The 23706-nt window shown below is 39.4% G+C and overlaps 1 protein-coding gene across 2 annotated transcripts in view; it reads left to right on the forward strand.

Moving 5' to 3' along the window:
- Positions 1–1529: 1529 nt before the first annotated feature.
- The window catches only part of CAMKK2 (calcium/calmodulin dependent protein kinase kinase 2), a 38667-nt gene continuing 16490 nt past the window's right edge, over positions 1530–23706 (forward strand). For both annotated transcript variants that reach the window (XM_053472818.1, XM_053472827.1), the window contains exons 1-6: positions 1530–1645; positions 17080–17638; positions 18420–18467; positions 20185–20238; positions 21643–21694; positions 22052–22185. In XM_053472818.1, coding sequence (XP_053328793.1) covers positions 17129–17638; positions 18420–18467; positions 20185–20238; positions 21643–21694; positions 22052–22185 — 798 coding nt within the window. In that variant the 5' untranslated portion in view covers positions 1530–1645; positions 17080–17128. The remainder of the gene's footprint in view (positions 1646–17079; positions 17639–18419; positions 18468–20184; positions 20239–21642; positions 21695–22051; positions 22186–23706) is intronic.

Raw genomic sequence — 23706 nt, forward strand, 5'->3', positions numbered from 1 at the left:
CACAAAGTCTCATCTCACATTTACAAAAAAGAACATTCTTGGGAACTCTCCGGGTTTGACCCTCTGGGTCGCGGAAGCGGGGTCTTGACACTCCCATTTTCCCTTTCAATGGGGGTATTTCCCGCTGACATCAGCGGGAACGCCCCCGATGTCAGCGGGAACGCCCCCGACATCAGTGGTAATGCCCCAAACGTCAGTGAGACCGCCCACCGATGTCAGCGAGACCGCCCACCGACGGCAGCAGGACCACCCACTGACGTCAGTGAGCAGTCCTGGCCACGTCCTTCATGGGATGGTACCTGGAGCCCAGAAGTTCTTGAGTTATGCCAATTGAGATTCTGCGGCATAAGCTTAAAAAGGCAATTCATGCTAGAAAACCCAACAATGTGCCATGAAGAGTCACTAATATTTCTACACAAAGATGTTAAAGACATATTGTCAGTTACCTCCCCAAGGGTAACAACCAGTTATTGGCAATTACTTTTTCACATGGGTGATATACATACCTGGGAACTCTCCAGGTTTGACCCGGAGATTGCCAGTTCAATACCAGAACCCTCCGGGTCGCGGGAGCTTGACACGCCCCGCTCCCCGCCCATTTTTCCTTTAAATGGGAGTGTTTCCCGCTACCGCCGTCAGCGAGAACGCCCCCGACATCAGCGGGAACTCCCATTAACATCAGCGGGACCGTCCACCGACGTCAGTGTGCAGTCCTGGCTGCGTCCCGGGTAGCCCGAACCCAGAAGTTCCCAGGTATGGTGATATAGGTTTTGATTAACTCTTTACTTTCAAAAAGGTGAAATGATCATTTAAAAGCTGCATTTTGTATTTACTTGTGTCTTATATCTAAAACATTTAAATGTGACAGATACGCAAACGCAGAAGAGATCGCAAATTACATCGCTGCACAGAGAGGATTCTGAATCCCGCTATGCATTTGTATGAAAAATTAATCATGTTTTGATTAACGTTGAACAGACTGAAAAGTATCATGATTATGTCACAGAACTATTTCCGCTAAAGCTTCTTAAATACAAAACTATAGTTTGTACAATTGTTTCTCAATCATTATAATTGCTTTAAAAACATTTGGTTTTGGGGGGGGGGGTAACTTAATGGAGAGAAATTACCTTCCAAAACCTGTGAACAGAAGGTTAAAAAGGCTATTCCCAGTCACATATGACTTATGTCCCGAAATGACTTTTTCCGCCCCAGTATTAATATCATCAGCATTCTGCCTTCTAATATATATATATGTGTGTGTGTGTACCATAGTTTACAATAAACACCTGTATATTTGACAAGGTCATAAAAAAGTATCCCGTACGTTACAAATAATTGTAATATTTCTAACTATTTATGCCCTGGACAACACACACTCTCGGTACACAAACAGTTAATAGAATCATCGCCTCGCAGTCAAAATAGAACGCTTTTAGCCAATCAAAGGTCCGCTTACATCTTTGCACATCTGGGCCATTCAGCGGCAAGCTACGAGCTCGAGAAAAATGTGCTGGTCGGTTATAATGGGGGAAGTCCCTGACAGCCAATCCTAACACGACTTTCATCATCTCGTAGAACCGCTGCTTTGGCTGGAGCTGGAGCTGGAGCTGCCCTGACCTGCTGCCAGTCACCCAGGAGGCAGGTAAGCCGTTCAAGCATGTGCTACTCCTTGAAGTGCGGGTTTAACCCGTGTGCTCCGGGCTCCGCTGCCTCAGCGCCCTGACAGCCGGGGGCAATTCGCTCACCTTATAGTAGAATTGGGGAAATTCCGGTATATTCGCTCGGACATGTCCTCAACCCTGCAGCATCCTATTAATATGTCAGAACCCGGGGTTGTCTTGTTGTCTTTTAAAGCAGGTTTTATACATATTGTATATATATACCGGTCTATCTATATGTATTTATATGTATATAATATATATATTAGAACAGATAGCTGGAGCATTATCTGCATAATCATAAGCTGTTCATACACAATGCAGTTTTTTTTTGGGTGTAATACTCTAATATAAATTATATACAGTTTGAAGGAATGTAAAATATATTAGTGGACAGAAATGTGCCTTTTTTGTGTGCAAACTTTTTAACATGGATAGGCAACTCCCATCACTGTCGGCCTGTTCTCTTGCTTCTTTAGCCTGATCTACTTTGCAGTCAGTAGCATCAGAGATTCACTGTGTTATCCCCAGCCGGGAATTGCGCTTCCATTTCCGAAGAAACAACTGTATTTGCGTGTTTGTGTGCTGCGAGCCGTTGCTAGGGGTTGCGGGAATACTGTAGGTGGGCGCCTGTGATGGGGTTAGGGTGTGCTGCCTGGGGGCTAATAAACATCTCCTGGCAGATGCTGCAGCTCTAGCTGTTGCCCAAACCATTGTCAGATTGGGGGGTGGGAGAGCTTTCGGCTGCAGGAAAAGAGCTATAATAGGAATCTCAGATGCAGAAATAGATCCCGGATGGGTGAAAAAAAATTCTGAACCAGGAAATTGTGGGAAGATTTCTTTTGAAATCTCCGAGTTTTTTTTCCATTATTTTCCGTTTGGGAGTAACATGGGAGACAGCCAATCAAATATTCTTTTAAACTCTTATCTTTGCCATTATTAATGTTAATCATTCATTATTTTTTTACCAGTATTTGCAGATGTACACGACTAACCATCTGCTTAAAGATCCTGACTGTTAAAGATTACGGAGAACGCTGTGTTTTCGTGTTTGCTTACATTTGCCCAAAATCTCCCATTATTTTCTTAATTAGGCTTGTTTTGCGTAAGTCCTGACTATTCCAGTTCCAGGTGTTACCGCAATTGCCTCGGCTTTAATTGAAGGTTTAGTGACTGGAAGTTCTTTGGTAAATCCTTTTAGTATTTTCAGATTATCCCTCTGCTTATCCCAATTTATCCGCCCAGGATCATTAGTAATATCCTGTTAGAGGTTCTAGATGACAATGCATTGAGAATTAAAAAAACGTAAACAATTATTCCGGGTAAACCAACAATGCCCTTATTTATAAATGCACATTTTTGTTATTGTCTCACGTATAGTTCTTGTAACAAAGGAACCGAGTGAATGCTGTTTGAAATTGTCGAATTATATAGACAGTGTTATAAATGGTGAACGCCACAAGGGTCTCAACCACATATTTTTTTCTTTGTTTTGTTAAAATATTAGGCTTTTTTTAAATTCAGACGTTTAAGTAAATAATTCGATTAGCTAAATATTCAAAACTTGAATGATGTCTCAGGTAATGGAGTTATGGCATAGGCTGGACTGTTTTATTAAAGGTGAGGTTATACTAGCTGAGAGTCCCCTTTAAATTACCCCCCATGGAATGATCCATCAGGATACCCCTATACATTTGCTTTTGTTCTTGACTGATCTGTAAGTCAACATCATCGTATAACATTATGTATTGAGACCATCAAAAGGTATACAGTACGTCAGGAAGTCTGATCCACACCTGTTGGCGCACACAAAGGTAACTGCTCGGGTTGTGTTATATTATAATTTTAATCTTGTACATATTGTTAAAATATTGAGTGTGTATTGTTTACTGTTATTTATGTAATACGTACAACTCAAGGGCAAAATACGTGAGATGTATTAGTTGTAGTCACCTCTTAATTAGACAAGCTATTAACTATACCATGTCCTTTATTTTGTTCAGTACAATGTATAATACATACAGTTCTACTAAATACTAAAAAGGATTTACCAAAAGAACTTCCGGTCACTAAACCTCCAATTAAAGCCGGAATTGTCAGGACTATTTAAGAAAATAATGAATATTTTGGGTTTGCAAATGCAAACAAACACACAAAAACACACCATCTTTAACAGTAACACAAGGATATTACCGTATTTGCTCGATTATAAGACGACCCTGATTATAAGACGACCCCCCAAATCTTAATATTAATTTAGGAAAAAAAGAAAAAGCCTGAATATAAGACGACCCTATAGGAAAAAAGTTTTACCAGTAAATGTTAATTCATTTAAACACTTTTTTTAATAAAAGCTATGCTTGAGAAAAATATTTTGGTTTTATTTCCTTCTATTTTCCAACCTGCCCCCAGTTATGCACATCTGCCCCAGAAGTGCCTTATACCCCCTATATGCCACTGTGCCCCATGATATGCCTTTTAACCCTCTAAATGCCACTGTGCCCCATGATATGCCTTTTAACCCTATATGCCACTGTGCCCCATGATATGCCTTTTAACCCTATATGCCACTCTGGCACTTAGAGGGTTAAAAGGCATATTATGGGGAAGAGTGGCATATAGGGAGGTTTAAGGCATTTCAGGAGGCAGAGTGGCATTAAAGGGGTTAAAAGGCATTTCACAGAGCACTCTGCCTCCAGAAATGCCTTACACCCCCCATTTAACACTCCCCCTCCCTCCTCCAAACTTACCGGTGCTTCTGAGTTGGGGGGGGCGCATAACACAGGAGGGTCCAGGTCCCCTGCATCTGAGCCCCAGGTGCTTAGTCCGGGCAGCATGTAGAGCTCCACGCGAATCGCGTAGAGCTCTACATGCAGCCCGGACTACGCACCGGGGACTCAGATGCACCGGTAAGTTGGGTCGGGGGTTAACACAGGAGGATCCAGGTCCCCTGCATCTGGGTCCCCAGTGCTTAGTCCAGGAAGCGTGTAGAGCTCTACGCGATTGTATCGCGTAGAGCTCTACATGCAGCCCGGACTAAGCACTGGGGACTCAGAAGCACCGGTAAGTTGGGGGGGGGGGTGTTAGCACAGGAGGATCCAGGTCCTCTGCATCGCTGCGGGGGATCTGGATCTTAGTCTCATAATCAGACCTATTTGAGGTCTGATTATAAGACGACCCTGATTATAAGAGGAGGGGTATTTTTCAGAGCATTTGCTCTGGAAAAAACCTCGTCTTATAATCGAGCAAATACGGTATACATCCCATCACAGTCAGTTCCTATTAGAATGCCACGTATATATTAAATTAGCTGTACCTGTCATCTCTCTAATAAGATAGACTTGGGTAACTGAGTAACACAGTATGTCATCACATTTGTTTCCAAACTGAAGAGCTCATTAAGGGCTTCTTAACTCACAGGCCTTTTTTTGTCGTTTCTTAAACCATGATTCCCCTTCTCAATATTATGTTGGTTTGTTAAGGAGAAGTAAGGCCTTCTTTAAAAATCATAGAAATACATAATAATAATAATTATTAGTGATAATATATAAAAATCTATACTGAAAGAGAAACACAATCAGTGTTGCCTAAATTTTCTTCTATGCTGTAAGTGCCGCACATGGATGTTCAGCAGCATCTCCTGATTACCGTCATACCTGACATACATATTTGTTATATTTTGCAGAGGGTCACATCTGTGCTCTACATATTACCCAATATTACATATTTTTTATAACATTGGCTTATTACCGTTGATTGCAGTAGCGTGGGTTCCATCTTGACGGAAGGAAAAGCTAGTTATCCAGAGAGAGTTTTAAATACATTGACACCTTCAGGCATGCCTCTGCGTTAATTATAATCGCACGTTGGTGCAATAATAATGTTGCTCAGAAATGTAAATTCTACACAAGGTTTAGCAAACAGAACACTGCTACAGGTAAAAAAAAAAAAACAACAAAAACCCCAAAATGTTCCCTTTCATTTGGAAACAAAGGCAACTTCCAGTATGTTTTAATTTTGCAATGAGCATAAATAAAAGTCCAGGTCAAATGTTGTGTTACCCAAAAGGGGACGTTTATAATTTATATCCAATAGCATTTAAAATTCTAAACAATAAAACCTTACAATACATTTTTGGAACAATAGCTAGGCAACCTAATGTATCTTTATTACAACTCCCATCATGACAATAATGTATTTAAAGCTGGGGGCTGCAGTTTTCCCCCCCCATCCATGTCAAGGTTGTGCATCATGAATACCGGTATAGGGATGTTTCTATACGGTACAGCGCGCTGTTTGTCTTTGAAAGAGCTGCATGATTAAAAGGCTGGTAGAGGGAAAGCACTTTGTCCTTCTGTTTCATTACTCCACCAGTCTGGGTATTTTACCGTCTGTCCGCATAAACCTATTCATGGGAATTATGATCATGTATTATTCCTCCCCATAAAAGAGGTGATTGTAGCTTAGTCTAATGCAATCCCTTATCATCTGTTTTTAATTGTGTTAAGATACTTATTTAAAGGATCATCTTTTTTATGGTAATATGAGTGCAGACTGCTAGACAGGTATGCTGTTTGCTTTGTATTTGTTTGTCATGGTGAGATGTGTTCATATGTGCTCAGATGTGTTATATATGCTGATATTTATGTACAGGGGAGCTTTCAAACCCTTTATTACATGTACATGCCCTTAGCATGTATAGCATGTACTATATTGAAGGGGACGACCCATGGAGAAACAGTATAGTGGGCTACAAAACCTACAAGTTATTTCAATTCACACAGATCTAAAGAACATTTATTTTGTAATTATTTTCAAAAGAAAATAATTTAATCAATTAACTGCAATTCATACACAAAGACCTGTTTTCGGTACTTTGCACCCTTTTTGCCAAGTGACCATGTCTGACATTCATTCGGTGCTATTATTATGGGAGTAGTAGCTAGTAACTGTAGAGGGGCTACGAAGGGGCAGGGGCTACAAAGCCACGAAAAAAGGTCAGATCCTCCCAAATCAGAACCCCCAAAACTCACACTCTCACTCACTCACTCACTCACTCTCATTTGTTCTCTCTCACGCTTTCTAAATGGTTCCCGAACACTTCCACTGATGCATTTCTTGTTCTTTATCTTCGTCCTCATCTCCACAGACATAACCTGGTGTGAACTTCTGCCAAAATGGCAGAGCTTCCAGTCCACTTGCCCAATCCTCCAATGTGGGGGTTAATTTATACAGTGTAAGTTAATGAGAATGTGAGGAAGAGTAAACGTGGGCACTGGGCAACGAATTTTGTTCCAAAAATAAAAATGTCCCTTTTCCTGGATTCTCTTCTGAACCGAATGGGCACAGAATGAAAGAACAATCCGAAAAATTTGTTTGAATCATTTTTAGCCTGTTTGCTCGTGTCTACTACACCCTAACCCTTTTTGTTGTTAACTGCAGCTCCCATGATATACAGTTGGCCATTAGTGGCTCAACACCACAGGAATTGTAGAATGGGAAGTTGTGGCTAATCTTTACTACCCCAGCTTGTGTAAACGAAAGTTCTCATATTGCACTGGTACAAGCTGCTCTTCCTATTAATGTGTAACTAAAATCTGTCTCCTACCAGAAAACTCCTTTCCTGAGCCAACAAAGGTAGGCAATGGGAAGGAGGTATTGGGATGGGAGAGTGGAAAGGTGGGCAGGATTCGTTTGGCATCAGAAGTTACCACCAATTTTCAGAGGTTTTTTTTCTACCACTTCTGTTATGACATTTTGCTTCTGACTTCATCCCTGGTTGAAATTCTTCTTGCAGGCCTTTGTGAGCTTCCTGCTAAGATTATTCTTTCTGATTAGATGTCTGCAAGCTCTTGTTCTCTACCTCCTTAGTTTATCTTGATTCTTATGACACCCTCCTACCCCCCAACATGTCCGATGATGGAGGGATACTGATCTTTTCATTCAGTGTGGTTTGAGAAGTGGCCAGAGGTCTCTATGACTGTGCTCTAATGGCGGTTGTGTAATTGAGGAAGACACTTAGTAGAATATGATTAATAGTATATTATATTTTACGGAATACATTGTGTGCTATTTAAACGCACGTTTCTCTGCCTTTTAAGGCTATACAACACTGTGATAAATCCTTGAAACATTCTGAGCTCCTAGGAAGTGGGTGAGGGGCAGAGGATCATACACCTTTCCCATTGCACTGCTCTTGGAAGGAAGTGGTACATCTTAAGTATTCCTGTGAGAGAATTAAACCATTTGAAAGTTGACTTTTGCACAATATCAATGTATTTTCTTCAAGCTGCAGGGATGAAGACTGAACTTCCAGGTAGCCGCTGTCTATGTGGCACACCGGGAGATGTGACGTCTAGGCTACTCTGCAGAGTGTTTCACACAGCAAAACTCTAACGCACAGGGAGATTGCGCAAATTTATTGCATTGATATCCTGTAAAAATAAATTCAAGAAATTGGCTATTGCTGCCATGATGCTGTATCCATACGCTGCCGACAAACGTTTCTTTCTTCATTGGCTGCACAAGTTATAGCATTTTAAATATTTGTCATGTAACTGGTACAGAAAACTAGAAGAATTTTGTACCTGTGTCCAGCGTCTGAACACAGGACATCTTTTGTCCCCAAAACACGTAATTATATACCTCCTATTTGGTGGGTTGAAAAGTACAGGCAGCCTATTCTCACTTATTATTGATTAGTGGGAATATTTTTAGGTGCCAGTCACTTTTTCAAAGAAATTCCAACATTTGGCATAGCAACTGATAGTATCTTGATGTGTCTTAACAAGCAAGAGATGAATTGAATGCGTTGTGTTGCAGTTAGAACTTTAAAGAATAGACTAAAATATCCCATATATTTATATTTAGTGCGAATCTTGTTATTTCCCATTAAAGATGAGCTGCTTAGAAGTCCAAGACACTGTGAAATCTCGCTTGTTCCCCTTCCCAGATCAGAATGGTATAGCACAGTAAGGGTTGGTTTAATGAGAAGACTGTGCCGAGCATAAAGAGAGGGTTATAAATTCAGAGAATGAGATTTCATACATGAATGACTGAAGCTAAGGGTCAGATTTTCCAAGGATGTTATGATTTATAAAGTATTTTATGCCAAAACTGATATCCTTTGCAAAGTAAATATTTAATGAGCAATAAACTTAATGTAGATAAAACACTGACTCCCCAATTAACAAAACATGGATCAATTACCAAGAGACCCTTTAAAGCCACCAGTGGAGGGAAGATCATTAAGCTGGCTTTAAAGCTACATTAATCTAAAACAGCAGCTTTTACTAAGAACACAGTGAGTTGCAGAGCTCATCTGAAAGTAAAATTTAATTTCCCATATATTATATAGCATCCAGTGAGCTTTAATGGATGCTGTGGCAGTATATACTTATTTGTAGGTCACCAATCTAAAGGACACTAAAATTATACACTGCTCTACCCTGGTAATAATTCCTGAAGACATTTCACTCACTGTAATTTGGTATGCTGCGCTTGGTGATTTTTGTTTCCATTAGACACCCTCTCGTAACGTGTGAGTGACAAAGGTTAAAGTGGGATGAATCAAACTTTTGTGGTCTTTTAAAATGTTTCAGTATACTTCTCATTGCTGATAGCCAGATGTTAGCCATGCACCTAATCAACCACAGACATACCTTGGTATCTGTTTACTCAGTAGCTTTGCAGCATTAACATTATTAATGTTAATGTTATATTGTCATATAAACTAGTACTGTACCTATTCACCCAGATGTTAACTATTGTCGGCCACATTCAGCAAACTGAAATTAGTCACTGATAACCAAACCCGGGTATAGGTTATTTGAAACACGCGTTGCAAATGAGAATTATGTCCCAAATATAAGTTTAAGTCCTGACTATAACTGGCTAAACTACTTACCAGCCCTTAACCTGCAGAGCCAAAGGTGATGAGCTGGGCCGTGCCATTTATTTGCACTGATTAGATTTGTTGGTCATCCTTTCTGGAGAGTGGAGCAAATAGGGTTAAACGTGAGTTGCGATAAGCACAAAGGCGCACCAAGATGTGCCATCAAGTGACCATTTCATAGCACCCACAACAGTAGATACTTTTTATTCAGGAGGAATACTTGTTATCTTTTAAAATATTTAACATTTTATTAAAAAATATATGTATACAAAATGTTTTCTTTATTTAGAATTGCAAATATTCTGCGGTATATAAATTATGCATTTATCTAATACTATTTTACAGCTTCATATAAAGGAGAAAAAAAGTTTTTGTCTTTTGTCCATTTGTTTTCCAACAACTATTTTTTTTCTCCACTGTCGGTGCAGACAAAAGGGACTTTTTAATTTAGAAATGAAATTCGTTGTCGCTCGCTCTTATTCACTCTCTCATGCTCTTGCACAGTCTCATTCATGTTCTCTCATGCTTTTTCAACATCTCTCTACCTTCTCCGTTGACCACTTCCATGTCCCTCTCTCCTTTCCCATGGCTCCAGTTCTTCTCTTGGTCTTCTTTCTTTGTCCACTTCTCTGTGAATCAGGCCACCAGGGGCACTTCTGCAAAAGGACAGAGCCTCTGAATTTGTGGAGAAAAAGAAGCATTTCTGCACCTCTTTTTCTCCGTGAAATAAGTGGTTTGCAAAAAATATATCAGGAAAGACTAAGGGATCTCAATATGTATAGTATTGAGGAAAAAAAAGAAAGGATATGTCGTAGAAACATTTAAATACTTAAATGGATTTAACAAATAACAGGGTGGGAGCTTATTTAGGTAAGGAAGAAACGTTAGAACAAGAATTCATAATCTTTACATCAGGAAAAATGGGTAGACTAGACGGGCTGAATGGCTCATATCCACCATCAAAATCTACGTTTTTATGGAATGTTCCTGCTCACTGGACCATCCAATTGTTTGCAAGGGCGATAAGACTAATTTAACAAAAATTGCACCAGAATGGTTCTTCATTAATTCTGTTTTTACAATTTTATTGACCCCCCCTTAAATAAAAGTTACAGACTTGACGCTGCAACAATAAGTACAATATTACAGTCACTGGTATTGTAGATGGCTCATATATTGAAACCCTATTTTGTCATACATGTAAGATCATGTTTAAAAACAAAACAAAAAACCTTGTGTGATGAATGTCATAACAGGTCTATAACACATGCTTTAAAAAAAAAACCAGATGAATGAATAGTTCTCTTGAAAAACTAACCTTGTACCACATCCAGACACAGCAGGGAGAATGCCACGTGACACAACCTAGATGTAGAAAATGTACTTATTTTGTTATGTTTTTTTCTAACCCTTTTTGATACGGGACCACATAGCTTAGGGATTTAGAAAGGTGTTTTTTTTTTTTGCTTCTATATTTTTTAAAATCTATTTTACATTTTGAATCCTGAAGCAGAATCGTGTCTTAAATATGTACATTTCCATACTTGTTAATACTTGCCCACAGGAGTTTAGTTTAAATATAGACTGACCCTGTTTATTAACTATTTGTCAAGCTGTATTTGATATAGCAGAATGATGTTCTGGATCAGGCCCTGTAAGGTTTTTAATCGCTGTGTGCATTCACACCAGAAGCACATGATGAATGAAAAGTCACTGCTGCTTGTCCTGGCAGCTGTGTAGCGTCTGGTAAACAGCAGGGACAAGAATACTAAATCATGAAGGAAAGCAGAGCTCTCACCGCTTCATCCCACATCAAGGTTTTAATGAATTTCCCTAGTTAAATGTTACTTTTATAGCCTTCTGTGCGACTTGTGCTTTGTTTCTCTGGCTCTCTAAATTGATATACTTTTATTATTATTCATATAACAATACACGTATATCTGCTGTATCTGCACTTAAACTCATTGGCTTATGGCACAAATAATCTAACTTTGCTTTTTGAAAGTTACAAAGAGTAAGATGAAACTTATGGTTACCTAAGCGTCTTAAACCTTAGAGTACAGTATGCTAAGGGGGGAAGGTATTTAAAGTATCTTCACATTGAAGCTCAAGTTGAAAGCTTTCTGATAAGCAAAAACTCCATGGAGATCCCCTTTTAATCACAACACAGTACAGATCCTCTTATGCTCCCGGGTAAGCCACTGCTCAATGAACTGGTTTTGAAGCTCCAGAATTTCCTTTGTAACTGGCCTAGTTATACTATGGATGTCTGTTCTTCGTCTCATAGCCTCTGTAGTATACTTATCTGGAGCCACACATCGTTTTGAAGAGCTGCTCGAGGATATTATGTCAGCAGCAGAGAGGACAGTGGCTATGGAGGTTGTACAAGATGGCTGGTGGGCTGTGGGTAAAGCTTAGGGCAGCTCCCCACCAAAATATATCACCGAGGTAGAAATTCCACTGAATCCAACTATTGAAGTTCTATTTATGACAGCAGTTAATTATGTGCCAAACCATGATCAGTGAGAGGTGAGTCTAGTGTTAATGACGCCTGGATGTAGTATTTCTTTGGGAACACATACTTTTTGGGGGCCTCAAACTGACCAGCAATTATATGTATCCTTGACTGAAAAAAGCAAGTTGGGAAATCCAAAAAATGACAGCCATCCTGACATTATCCTCCATGATACCTTGATAAACTTGGGAATTCACTGTCCCCCTCAATGGCAAGCTGTCCAGGCCCTGAGGCAACTAAGCAGCCCTAAATCATGATGCCCTCGCCACCGTACTCATTGGAATGATGTTTTAATTTGGGTACTTGGTGCCCTTTTTACACCATATGTAGTGCTGCCTGTTCTTGCTGAACAATTCAACCTTCCTATCATCAGTCCGCAAAACATTTTTGCCAGTAGCCTTGTGGAGTGTCAAGGTGCTCTTTAGCCTACTTCAGGCGAACAGCGATGTTTAATTGTAGAGCAATGGCTTCCTCTGTGGTGTCCTGCTGACATGAACAATGATTCCTTCAAGCCTTTAGCTGTTACTCTAGGGTTCTTTTTTTTACCACATTGAGCATACAGTGTTGTGCTCTTGGAATCATCTTGGCTGGGCACCCACTTATAGGGAGACTAGTCACAGTACTTAATCATCTCAATTTATAAACAATTTGTCTAACTGATGAATGTGTAAACTCTTCAAGATTACTTTGTAACCTCTTCCAGCTTTACAATTCTAGACTCTGGGTCTTCTGAGATTTGTGAGGCATGGCTCATTTCAGTAGATGCTTCTTGAGAATAGCAAACTCAAAACGTTTGGGTGTTTATTTTTTATGCCAAAGTCGCTCTAAATCTGCATAGTGCTAGAGTCAGTATGTCTGCAGTATTGTAGTGCCAGATTCAGTGTGTATATGTGCATGTCAGTGTGTGTTTTTAGATATGTATAGTGTTAGCCGGTCTGTTGTTTTATACTGTGTGCGTGTGTTATAGTATGGCATTGGCATGAGTGTGTATGTCAGCATATAGTGTTAGAGTGTGTGTATTAGTGTATGCTGTTAACATGTGTATATTACTGTAAGGTGTTAGTGTTTGTAAGCATAAGATATTACTTTATGGTGTTAGACTGTGGATGGTAGCGTATGGCAAGGCTCAACAAACCTTGGGCGCCATTTCGACATGGGGACAGTAACAAAAAAAAAATCGCATAAAGCATGCATTGCGATCAGCACAGATCAGGAGGTGGAGAAAACATTTTGTTCATAAAGGCAAATTATGGTTTAAAAACATAAGTTTTCTTAAGTGTTCTCGTCATAGCAAATTGTGTTTTTCTCCTGTGATTCAGTACCTGTTTTTATACAGGCCATGTTATATTTGTTGAGCATTAAACACTGTTGCTAAATTAATTGTCTACAATTATTCCCAAGACGTTCTCATTTAATGATTCCTTACACACAATCCCATTTAAGTTATACCTTTCACATTTACCCCCCTCTCTCAAAATGCATAACCTTGCATTTTTGTAAACTTCGTAATTTCATGTGCCTTGACTTGCCAGTCCTCCAATTTGACAATATCTTCTAGTAGGGAGTAAGGTCTAGTTCATAGTGTATGACCAAATTCTGTAAATACCAACATTTGGCTCACTGCAAGATCATTTATAAGACATTAAATAACAGTGGGCCTAAGACAGAATTCTGTTCTACTCAACATACCACTTTTGTACAGTTTTCCATTAACAAGAAAATTAACAACGCTCTGAACTCTGTTTAAAATTCAGTATTTCATTCCAGGTACAAACCCCTATCTCTTTTAGTTTGTACCATAACCTTTTTTATAACAAACTGTATCAAACTATTTTGCAAAATCCAAATATTTCACATCCACTGAAAGACCACGCTCTGTAGAATGCAATAAAGTTAGTCTGACACGACCTGTCCATAAAACTGTGTTTACTTTTAATAATGCTATAATTGGACAAAATGTACCGTATTTGCTCGATTATAAGACGACCCTGATTATAAGACGACCCCCCAAAATCTGAATATTAACTTAGGAAAAAAAGAAAAAGCCTGAATATAAGACGACCCCAAAGGAAAAAAGTTTTACCAGTAAATGTTAATTCATGTAAACTATTTTTTTTAATAAAAGCTATGATTGAGAAAAAGATTTTTTTTGTTTTTATTTCTTGTATTTTCCAACCTGTCCCCCAGTTACGCACATCTGCCCCCAGGCTTGCCACTCCAATATGGCACTGTGGCCCATGATATGCCTTTTAACCCTCTATATGCCACTGTGCCCCATGGTATGCCTTTTGACCCCCTTTGTGCCAATCGGCCTCCAGAAATGCCTTATACCCCTATATCCCATTCTGGCATTTAGGGGGTTAAAATGCATATTATGGGGCAGAGTGGCATATAGGGAGGTATAAGGCATTTCAGGAGGCAGAGTGGCATTAAGGGAGTTAAAAGGCATTGTATAGAGCACTCTGCCTCCAGAAATGCCTTATACCACTATATGCCACTCTGCCATTTAGGGGGTTAAAAGGCATATTATGGGGCAGAGTGGCATATAGGGAGGTATAAGGCATTTCAGGAGGCAGAGTGCTCTATTAAATGCCCCCTTAACGCCACTCCAGAAATGCCCTATGCCCCCATTTAACACACACACACCCTATACCCCCATTTAACTAACTAACTAACACACACACACACACACACACGCTCTCCCCCCTCTCTTACCGGTGCTTCCAGCCGGGGCAGCGGGTTGACGTCGCCTTCTGCTGCAGCCGGAAGGAGGTGTGGCTAGCAGCGGGGGTTTGTATGCGTCCGTTGCGTATACTTTCCCCGGCTGTCAGAGATCAGATCAGTGATCTGATCTCTGACAGTCGGGGAAGGTCTATGCGACGGACGCAGACAACCCCCGCTGCTAGCCACACCTCCTTCCGGCAGCAGCGGACGTTGTCTACGCGAATCGCGTAGACGTCAACCCGCTGCCCCGGCAACACAGCAGGAAGCACCGGTAAGTGTGTGTATGATGGGGGGGGGGGTCGGGTGAGACAGGAGGATCCAGGTCCCCTGCAGCAGTGCGGGGGATCTGGATCTTAGTCTCCTAATCAGACCTCTATTTGAGGTCTGATTAGAAGACGACCCCGATTAGAAGACGAGGGGTATTTTTCAGAGCATTTGCTCTGAAAAAAACCTCGTCTTATAATCGAGCAAATACGGTATTCCTAAAGCTAATCCCTTAACAAGCTTTCAAATAATGTCCCCACTTCAAATGTCAGGCTCGCAGGTCTGTAGTTACCTGGCTGGGGTTATGATCCCTTTTTGAATATGAGAGAATATGTCAAATGAGAGAACCTTTTCTTTTTTTGTGCAAAGGGAGAATCTATCATGACTTCTTTAACATCTACAGTTCTTAAGGAAACGTTAGTAATGCTGTAGTAGGCGATTGTGTTGCCTGAGAGCAATGTCCAAATTTAGCTCTTTGAGTGTCAGGGGCCTGGACACATTTTTCCTTGTGGGAGACCAAGCCAATTGTCATAGTTCTGCTATAGTTAGATTTAGGTGAAAACCATATAAATAAATGTATGTGTTCACCAGTTATCTTTAGTTATGTTTTTACACCTTGGTTTTATCGAGGGAAGGAGGTTTCAGAGTAAAGGGACCGTTTTCACATAACAATCACTGATCCCTGCATGTTAGCAGGGATCAGGTTTTTTTTCCAGTATTCCAGCCGGCTGATCACACAATAGTTCAGCTGGCAGAATGCTATCCCATTAACATGAGCTTTCTCTTGTTGCCTAAGAATTTAGCTAGTGACCCAACACAGGACTTGAGTTTACACTTAAACCTGCGTGACCCCCACTAGGAGGAGGTAAGATGGCTGCTGACCAGCTCCTGCTGCACTATAGAAAATTATTTTCCTTTATCGCTAAAAATAATGTGTGGGGGGGGGAAAGGAGTGCTAAACATAAGTCCCCCCCTCAGACAAGGCTTGAAGAAAGAAAGAAAGAAAGAAATGCTTTGATAAATAGAAGCACGTAGATCTCAAGTGGTTTTTTTATAGTTCCAAAAATAAAGAACAGCTTCTTTTCCTAATTACTCCCATCGGGATATCGATATATAGGACACTATCTGCATATAACGAAGTTGGATACAGTTAAAGTGAGCTAGTGGCAGCGGGACTCTACTGGGGGTGGCTCATAAATATGCAACACCTATGTGTTAAATAAGAGGGAGGAATTTGCAATATACTAAGTATTTTATGGCACAAAACTTTTTCTAATGGGACAATCTAACAAAAAAAATTCACAGGGCATACAGAGTGGTGTATTTCATGTTGTGTTTTTGAGCCAGCTAGCTCATCAAAAATGATTTTTTTTGTTATTCTGCTGCCAACCACATTACATTTTCATCAATACAGATGAATACAATTAGTGGTACATTTAAATTCTTACTATTAAGAGCAACATCATTTTCCCCTAAGGGTAATATTCCTTTATTAAAACCACCTATAGCCCATGGATTTTAAGTGTAATTGTTTTGAACAGATTAAATTTAAAAACTCAACTCATGGTTGAAATCAGTATCAGTTTGTGGCAGGGCCACCATAATCTAATCAATTTCTTGTTCTTTAAATTATTTCTTTCCCAAGGTCTGAGCCTTTACATCAGGAAAAATGGGCAGACTAGATGAGCTGAATGGTCCTTACATGCCTTCAAGTTTTTTGTTTCTAAATTGACAACAGTTAAATGAGGATACTTATACATTGACTGTTTCTAGAGGTGACTGGTAAACACAGCAACAGAGAGAGCTTTCTTTTGAAAACATATTCTTTCTTTTCAAATGTAAATGTTTGGGCAATATAGACAGTCAATGTTTAACACTTACCTCCCTGTCCTTTTATACCAGTTCAATGGTCTCCGTGGAACATTATACTGGCTGTGTGAGTTATGACTTGATGAACGATAAAATGGCTTGCTTTGCTGAAGGATATCCTAATACTACTTTTTATATATCCATTTCCTTAGTTTCCAATGGAAGCTGAATAAAACGGTGCATGAAGCTGGGGCATACACCATGTCATCATGTGTGTCCAAGAGGACTTCTTCTGAGAGGTCCATGCGACCAGATGACCATGACTGCACTAACCAGCCTCACATAGTCTGTAGCTTTTCCACTTTGAGCATTGACATAGGCATGGAATCTGTTATTGTGGTTACAGAGTATGATCCTAGTATTTCTGAGCAAGAGCATGGCCAAAATGGACAAATGGGAAGTCAGGAAGGGGAAGGCAAAGAAGAACCTGACATTCATCGACTTACAGAAAGTGGGTGTATGGTGGATGACCGTAAAGAGCTTCCAAATGATGTCAAAGATCCAAGAGCAAAGCTCAACATGACCAATAGGAAACTATCACTTCAAGAACGTTCTACATCTGCTCAGTCCCCGAGCAACAACCTAGACATGAATGGAGGTTATATTCACCCATCTCTCCCCTATTCCCCTGTCACATCACCACAGTCTTCTCCACGCTTGCCACGGAGACCCACAGTAGAATCTCACCGGGTTTCTATTACAGGTTTTCAGGTAGGAACATGTTTTGATCATATCAGTATCATATCCTTATTTATCAGTTTGTTGAAACATTAATCATGAGATCCTGCTGAGACTCCTTAAACAGGAATCTGAATCAAATCATTTTCTGTGTTACTTTCTTTTATTGCTGCTATAATGCCTAAAGGGCCTTGTGATATTCTTGGGTAGTCCGTACTACCAGCTTTATGGAATCTGTTTGAGGTCTCAGAAGATATCAGCTGAAGTTGGTAGGAATGGTAACTTGTACCCTGTTATTAATCTTTAGTGTGAATTGTCACTAGACCTCAAAGAACACATAGGTTAGGTCAGATCCATACCAATTAGGAGAACAAAATGCTTTTGCAAAATGCTGCATTGTAGCCAGTGAAGTGAATTGACCAGTATTGACCACTAAAGGCCATGCTCGTCAGCCTATGTATTATATAGTTTCTGCCTGTGAAGGATTAATGTAGACATTATGGTGAGTTAAAGGGGGTAAACCAAACCAAACTGTCCATTTGCATCTCTCCATTTGTTGCTTTACTACAGCCTCTAATATCCCTGACCCTCACCAAAGCAGAATACATATTTACTTTATATGTACGTTTAATAGACATTATTTAAAAATAAGAATATTAAAAAAAAAGTACTTGTCTTAGGCAGAACTGGCAGCTGAAATCAGTGTTAGCACTTTCTGCCCATGTGCATTGATTAAAGAAAGTAGTATTCAATAGAAATCTTATGTCTGAACGCATTCACAAACCTTTGACTAATATTTGTTTTTTACTGCTAGGACTGTGTCCAGCTGAACCAGTACAAGCTGAAAGATGAAATTGGAAAGGTCAGTTTGTCACTTATACTATTCTGTCAGCTTTTTTGAGACCAAAAACTGGTCTGGGCTACCAAAACTGAACAGAAACTGCCATATCCACTTTAGCCCTTATTGTGTTGCTTACACTGGATACAACATATTAGCCACGTTTTTCCTTTTCATTGATCAATAATATAAACGTTAACTATCATTTTCCACTGCGTAATGTTTTAAACTGCTTGCTCCCACTAAGGTATTTATTTTATAGAGCAACTTTACAATAGTAAGAAAATCCACATACAGTCTGCTTATATAATGCAGGTAGAGTCCAGAAAGAAAACTTCCCACCCGGACCAACAGTGGGATTCTGATGCAAACAGTGTAAAGTCTGCTTAAAATGCAGAGCTGAAAAAAATAAATGTGAATAAAATAAAAGTGCGACTTTTTTGCACAAAGAAATAATGGTTTTCAGTTCCATGTTCAATCATGGGATTTATGTCTGATATGACTATTCCCCTTTCAAATAATTACTTTGATATGATATAATGGAGGAAGATTTGCTACAGTTAAACATGTTCTACCAGCAAGAATATGTGACTGGTTAAAGATACGTGTATTAGTTCAGTATATATTTGCATTCTAGGAACACTAACAATGAAAGGATATCATAAATCCAAGGTTTTTTAATAAGCAACATAAACCATTGTAGGTCCTTTTGCAATTTTTAGGTATTAAAATCCACATTATGTGTATAACACTTCTTCTCTGGATCTTTGTGATTATTCCTCCCCATTATGTTATTTTACTAGTTAAGTTGCAGGTTGTTGTTAATTGGTTCAAACTTTGGGAGGGGATATCCGATTGAAGGTCTTAATGCGCTGTATGTATAGGCTTTCAGAAGAATGATCTTAATTATGCAACATTATATACCGGCGTATTTTTATGTCTATGTATATGTATGTATATTATATATATATATGTTTTGTTTTGTTTTATGTTAAAAAAAAAAAATAAAAAAAAAAAATAAACTTTGGGAGGGGAGAGGGATTGGGAGAACCGTAGGGCGGGAAATCGATTAGATCGTACTAACCCTACCACTCTGAGATACCAATATCAGCTTCTTTGAGGCTTTACATAGACGTTGTCCAATTGCCAAAAAACACAAGTTGTAAAAAGTTTCATTGAGAAATTCTTTATGCAAAAATATGTGACTGCAACAGGTTTTTAATATTCTGTTTAAACTTATTTTCGGCATTTTATAAGTGTAGTTAAGATGAAAAGCCTTGTAACAGATCTATGCTCTGTTGATGAAAATGGCACTGTCGCCTAAAGACAGAACTCGACATTCAACAGCTACATAGAAGAAAGCAAAAGCCTGCACTATTTGGGGTACTTGAGTATAGTAGTTAAAAATCTCTCCTCCAGGGCAATAATTTAATCTGACTAAGGCATGGTGGTTGTCTTATTTATAACATTTGGACATCCTGGTCCTATTCTCCAGTTTAGCATTCTATCAGCCCCCAATTCTGGAACTCTGCTGTATGTGTGTTTTTGTATAGCATATAAGACTCCCTACCAATCCAACTATACTTTCACAGTTTGCAGATGTAATCACAATTCTCAGCAGGTACGAAACATCATGTATTGACCCTCTGCAGATACCGGTGAAGCATATATATCACTCGATTTTCGAGCAAGAGGTTTGAAAATGTATTGATCATTACCAGATCTGCACTTGTTTCTACAGGGCTCCTATGGAGTGGTGAAACTAGCATACAATGAGGACGATAATATGTACTATGTAAGTATGGAACCTGCTTGATGGAAGCCTGTGGTGGGTAGGAAAGAACACGGCATTTTTAATAACTATTTCTAACATTCATATATGGAACCTGCTTGATGGAAGCCTGTGGTGGGCAGGAAAGAACACGGCATTTTTAATAACTATTCCAAACATTCATATTGGTGTGTGCTTTTCTTCTTCTTAAATATTCCTATAAAGAAGAATTGAACTTTTGTTTGCTTTGTGTGTGGGAGTGACATGTAGCTCTGAAACAAGAGAATAAGTATGAATGTGTGGACTTAGTTTGCACATTAATGAGGTTGTCCTTGGGAATAAATATAATACAAAATCCCTCTGCATTGTTCTTGCCATTTCTTTGTTTACGGTGAATAAGTGGTGGAATTGTTTTGGAGGACTTTTTTTTTTTTTCAACCTTGCACAATTTGTGCATTGGCATTAGATTCTCTACGTTTTAATCTCTCTTGATCTTTATACTCTATGAACCCTTCAGGTTCCTAACTTCTACATCGTTTTTTGGAAAAAAAATTAGCTGTGCAAAATCTTACCATATAGGTAAGATGAACTGGCCTTGGTACTTTAAGGTACAGCCGTTATTTAAATTTAGGAGGATAACTCTTCACCTCAACCGCCCTTTTCCCCCGATTGAGCCCTGGCCACTTTGTAGAGTACAGAGGTACAGCTAGATTCAACCTGACAAACTTTAATCAGGCACAATACATTGAGATAAATCCTGTTTTCAACCATTTCTAAATAAATTTAAAAAAAATTACAACTGGAGACAAGCAAGGGCAGGTGGAGAACAATCGAGGATCAATGTTAAGCAGATGTCTAATACACAGTGAGAATCTATCATAATACAGAGATATAAATAATTAAATGGGCAAAGGGACACTGACATCCCAGAGCGATATGTACGGCAGAGTCAGAATTGGCATGCTAAGAGACACGGCGTAGAACAGCGTACATGCTCAGGAAGGAAGTAAAAGGCACAACAACCAAAACTTGCCAATCTAAGAAACTGGCCACAAGCCACTCATGACACGTGTCCCCATCAGAGGATAAGAGAGCACACAACAGCCGGTGAGACTGCAGAACCTAGTGATAGCAATAAATCAGAACACACAGACATAAGATTTCAGCATATGGAAAATGTGACAGTGAAACAGCCATGTATACCACAGGGGGCTTTTACTTAAATTCGCATTCAAATAAGATTGTGTTTGGTTGGATTTTGAGTTTGTCAAAATATGTACTAGACAGTTCTTGACCTTTCTGTTTGATGCAGACATTAGCTGAGACTGTAAACCTTCTTTTAATTTGGTAATTACCTGTTAACAAAAACAGCTACTCATATGTTTTTTCGACCCACATCTCTTTTTTTTTTCTTTAACTGAATTGCAGGCAATGAAGGTTCTTTCAAAGAAGAAACTAATGAGACAAGCAGGATTTCCACGTGAGTTTCAAATAAGATTTGAACCATATTGCTGCCATGGTTGCATGGAGCATAAAAATAAATTGCTCCTCTGTAGAAAAATGACTTAATGGTGGGAGGTAATTTATATATGAGTCTCTTTTAATGAACAACACAACCTGCCTATTTCCACACAAGGAACACATTTAATGCCATGTTTTGGGCTCCTTTACCAGAATATAAACTTAAATATATATTGCACTCTTTTCTGTGCTGCATGCCTATCAAAGTCACCAGGCCACAGACTTTTTTTTCTCTTTCCAAATTATTTTTTCACCATGTCTTCCTATGTGGAAAGCATACTAAGATCTGTGCTGACCAGAATCCTTAATTTTGTAGGTCGCCCCCCTCCCAGAGGTGCAAAGGCAGCTACAGATGGTGGTACTCAGGCTATGGGTCCAATTGAAAGGGTCTACCAGGAGATAGCTATTCTGAAGAAACTAGACCATCCAAATGTGGTTAAGCTGATTGAGGTAAATCTTTAGACAAGACTCATTATTCTTCCATATTTGTTCTACACCTATGTCTATTACACTTTAAAAGACTGTTAATGATAATGTATTGGGTCGATGTCCTTCATTTTTCGCTCGAAATGGTCCATCTGACTCGCCAACCAACTCCATTACTGACCTTCCCACCTCTGTCCAGCAAATGAAATCTGAGTATTGCAAAATTATACCAAAAACACAAACTTTTCCGCCGTTAAACTTTGAAGCATATGATTAACACTTTCACATAAACATTAAAATAACTGTATAACCTTTGGCTGTGTTTTACCATTTGTACCCGTAAGTAGTGGATTATGTCTCTGTATTTGAACTATTTAACCTTGGAAAAAATAGAGAAAACGATAAGCAATAGATGTGTGCTGGAAAATACGGTTGTGCAGATTTGTTTAAATCCGTTGGCAGATCATTTTGTTTCCTTGGTAACCACCAAACTAGAAGGAATCTATGCAAATTATGAATAAGTGATGTCTCATTATCCTACTGTTTAGATAAGCAAGTTCTCCAGTTTCCAGAGTGATATGAATAATATTAAGGGCATTAAACTACACTTACTCATCTGGAAAGAACTGTGTTCTTAATTAGTAATTGAGCATAAACAGTAATCTTGGTACGGTCTGGTATCAAAGTATACCATCACTACCCATTGTACAGCGCTACAGAATATGATGGCTGTGTATAAAAAAATTAATAATAAACAGCATAACATATGCCAACAACCTGGTGCTTCTGTGATTAGCACCTTACAGTGAGCAGTCTAAACCCCCTTATACAGTTGTACCCTTTTATTTTCCAAAGCAATTCATTTTTGATCATGTGGTCAGGAAATAATACAATATATTATCTTCAGATCAAAGCAGCCCAGGGGAAAATTGCCCGTCCGCCTGCCAGCCCTCTTTTGAAGGCAGCAGCATTTCCTTGTGTGAATTAGTCCAAGTCTATGTATCCTGAATTCCGCAGCCTTTTGTAGTAACCCTCGTGCCACTAAAACTCTGATTACATTGTCCCTAGAGTTTTATTATCTAAATATAAAATTTGACTGCAGATAAGAGCCATTTGGGCCCAGCTAGTCTACCTATTTTTTCCTGATGTAAAAACTCATTCGTTAATTCGTACTTGAGCTTGTGTTTCCAGGATAGCCGTATGCCTATTCCATGAATGTAAATTTCCTTCCTGTAATAACCTCTGCTGAGACGATCTTCCACCCTTAAAGCCTCTTCAAAATACTATACTGATTTGTAAAACAATAAAGTCAAGCTGTAAGTAGTTTTAATAAATGCATTTGATAATGCTAAATATGTATAAGTGATGCACATACCTGGGAATTTGTGGGGCACGGCCAGGTCTGCTTGATGCCGTTGGTGGGCGGTCCTGCTGATGTCCGTGGGCGTTCCTGCTGATGTCAAAGGGGAAGTGGGTGGGGAGGGGCGTGTCAGGACCCCACTCGCACGACCCGGAGGATTCTGGTGTTGACCCGGAGAAGTGGCG

The sequence above is a fragment of the Spea bombifrons genome, chromosome 1 (genome assembly GCF_027358695.1).
Source record: "Spea bombifrons isolate aSpeBom1 chromosome 1, aSpeBom1.2.pri, whole genome shotgun sequence".
In the NCBI taxonomy this organism is placed as follows: domain Eukaryota; kingdom Metazoa; phylum Chordata; class Amphibia; order Anura; family Pelobatidae; genus Spea; species Spea bombifrons.